This window comes from Castanea sativa, chromosome 3 (assembly GCF_040712315.1).
Source record: "Castanea sativa cultivar Marrone di Chiusa Pesio chromosome 3, ASM4071231v1".
NCBI lineage: Eukaryota > Viridiplantae > Streptophyta > Magnoliopsida > Fagales > Fagaceae > Castanea > Castanea sativa.
The window spans coordinates 8,651,760-8,653,458 of NC_134015.1; the positions used below are offsets into that span (position 1 = coordinate 8,651,760).

General features: G+C 43.1%; 1 protein-coding gene across 1 annotated transcript; it reads left to right on the forward strand.

Annotated features, from left to right (window-relative positions):
• The first annotated feature begins 393 nt into the window (after positions 1-393).
• On the forward strand, positions 394-1,192 carry LOC142628453 (uncharacterized). Its single transcript, XM_075802554.1, has 2 exons — positions 394-586; positions 648-1,192. Exons 1-2 carry the CDS (start codon positions 394-396, stop codon positions 1,190-1,192), a joined length of 738 nt encoding a protein of 245 aa, XP_075658669.1.
• The last annotated feature ends 507 nt before the right edge of the window (positions 1,193-1,699 follow it).

Sequence of the window (1,699 nt, forward strand, 5' to 3'; positions counted from 1 at the left end):
GTGGTAATGAAGAGTAAGGTGGCGTCCAAGCATGTGGGAGACCTAAGGAACATCTTTCAAATACTAAGGAAACACAAGCTGTGCCTCAACACTTCTAAATGTTCCTTTGGTGTGGGATTAAGTAAATTTCTAGGTTATATGGTCACTTATCGTGGAATTGAAGTCAACTATGAGTGGGTTAGAGAAATTAACAGCTTGCAGCCACCTCGAAATCCCAAAAAAGTTCAGAAGTTAACGGGGATGACTGCTGCCTTAAACCAGTTTATCTATCAGTCCACGGACAGATGTAGACCTTTCTTCCAGTTGTTGAATAAGTGGAAGGGATTTGAATAGACCGAGGAATGTGCTTTAGCCTTTCAGCAGCTTCAGGATTATTTCCCTCGGCCGCTTGTTATGTCTCGACCCAAAGTGGATGAAGTTCTGTTCGCCTACATTGCTGTGGCTCGTCATGCCGTTAGTTTGGTGCTGATACAGGTTGACGGTTGTGTACGGATGCCAGTTTATTATGTGAGCAAGTCACTACATGAGGCCGAGGTTCGTTATTTACCGTTGGAAAAGGCTATTCTAGCAGTGATGTATGCTACGTGTAAGCTTCCCCATTACTTCCAATCCCATATAGTTGTTGTTTTGACTCAACTTCCACGTAGATCAATACTTTGAAAGTGTCGACTACACAAGAAGGATTGCCAAATGGGGTACCATCCTGAGGGCTTTTAATATCAAGTATATGCCTCGCACCTCTGTAAAAGGCCAAGTCCTCGCCAATTTGGTGGCTGAGTTCGCTAAGCCCTCATTAGAAGAAAATGTCAAGAGGTCGGACATGGATGAAAAGTCAGTCGGCACAATCTCCCTAAAGGAACCTCTACTGTGGAAAGTGTATGTGGATGGCACTGCAAATCAAAGAGGATCTGGAGTGGGGTTAGTCGTAATCTCTCCGGAGAGGATCATTATTGAGAAATCTTTGAAGTTGAACTTCTCAACCACGAATAATGAGGCCGAGTATGAGGCTCTATTGGTAGGGATGACCATGGTTCAAAAAATGGGAGGAAAAATAGTGGAGATGTTCTCGAATTTGAGACTAGTTGTAGGCCAGGTGGAAGGGAAACTAAAGGCAAGTGATCCGAGGATGCAGGAGTATTTAAATCAAGTTAGACATTTACAATTAAAGTTTGAGTCTTTCATCTTAATGTAAATCCCTAGAAGCAGAAATACCCATGTAGACTCTCTTGCCACATTAGCAACATCCTCGGCACAGAGTTTACCTCGGGTTATCCTTGTAGAAGATTTGTGTAAACCTAATGAGATGAATGGGAATGCAGTCCGTGTTCGTCAAACTAGAGTAGGGCCTAGTTGGATGGACTCTATTGTGCTATTCCCTAAAAAAGATGTCTGACCTAAAGAGAAGTCTGAAGCGGACAAAGTGCATAGAAAGGCTCCTCGGTTCTGGCTATCCGAGGACCAAAAGCTGTACAAACGCTCTTTTTCTGGACCATACATGTTGTGTATACACCCTGAAGCAACCGAGCTACTACTAGAAGAATTACATGAAGAAATTTGTGGAAGCTACACAGAAAGTAGATCTTTATTTCACAGGGCACTCACCCAAGGTATTGGTGGCCAAATATGCAGAGGGAAATACAAAAGTATGTGAAGAAGTGCAACCAGTGTTAGAGGTTTGCTCCGAACATTCATCAACCAG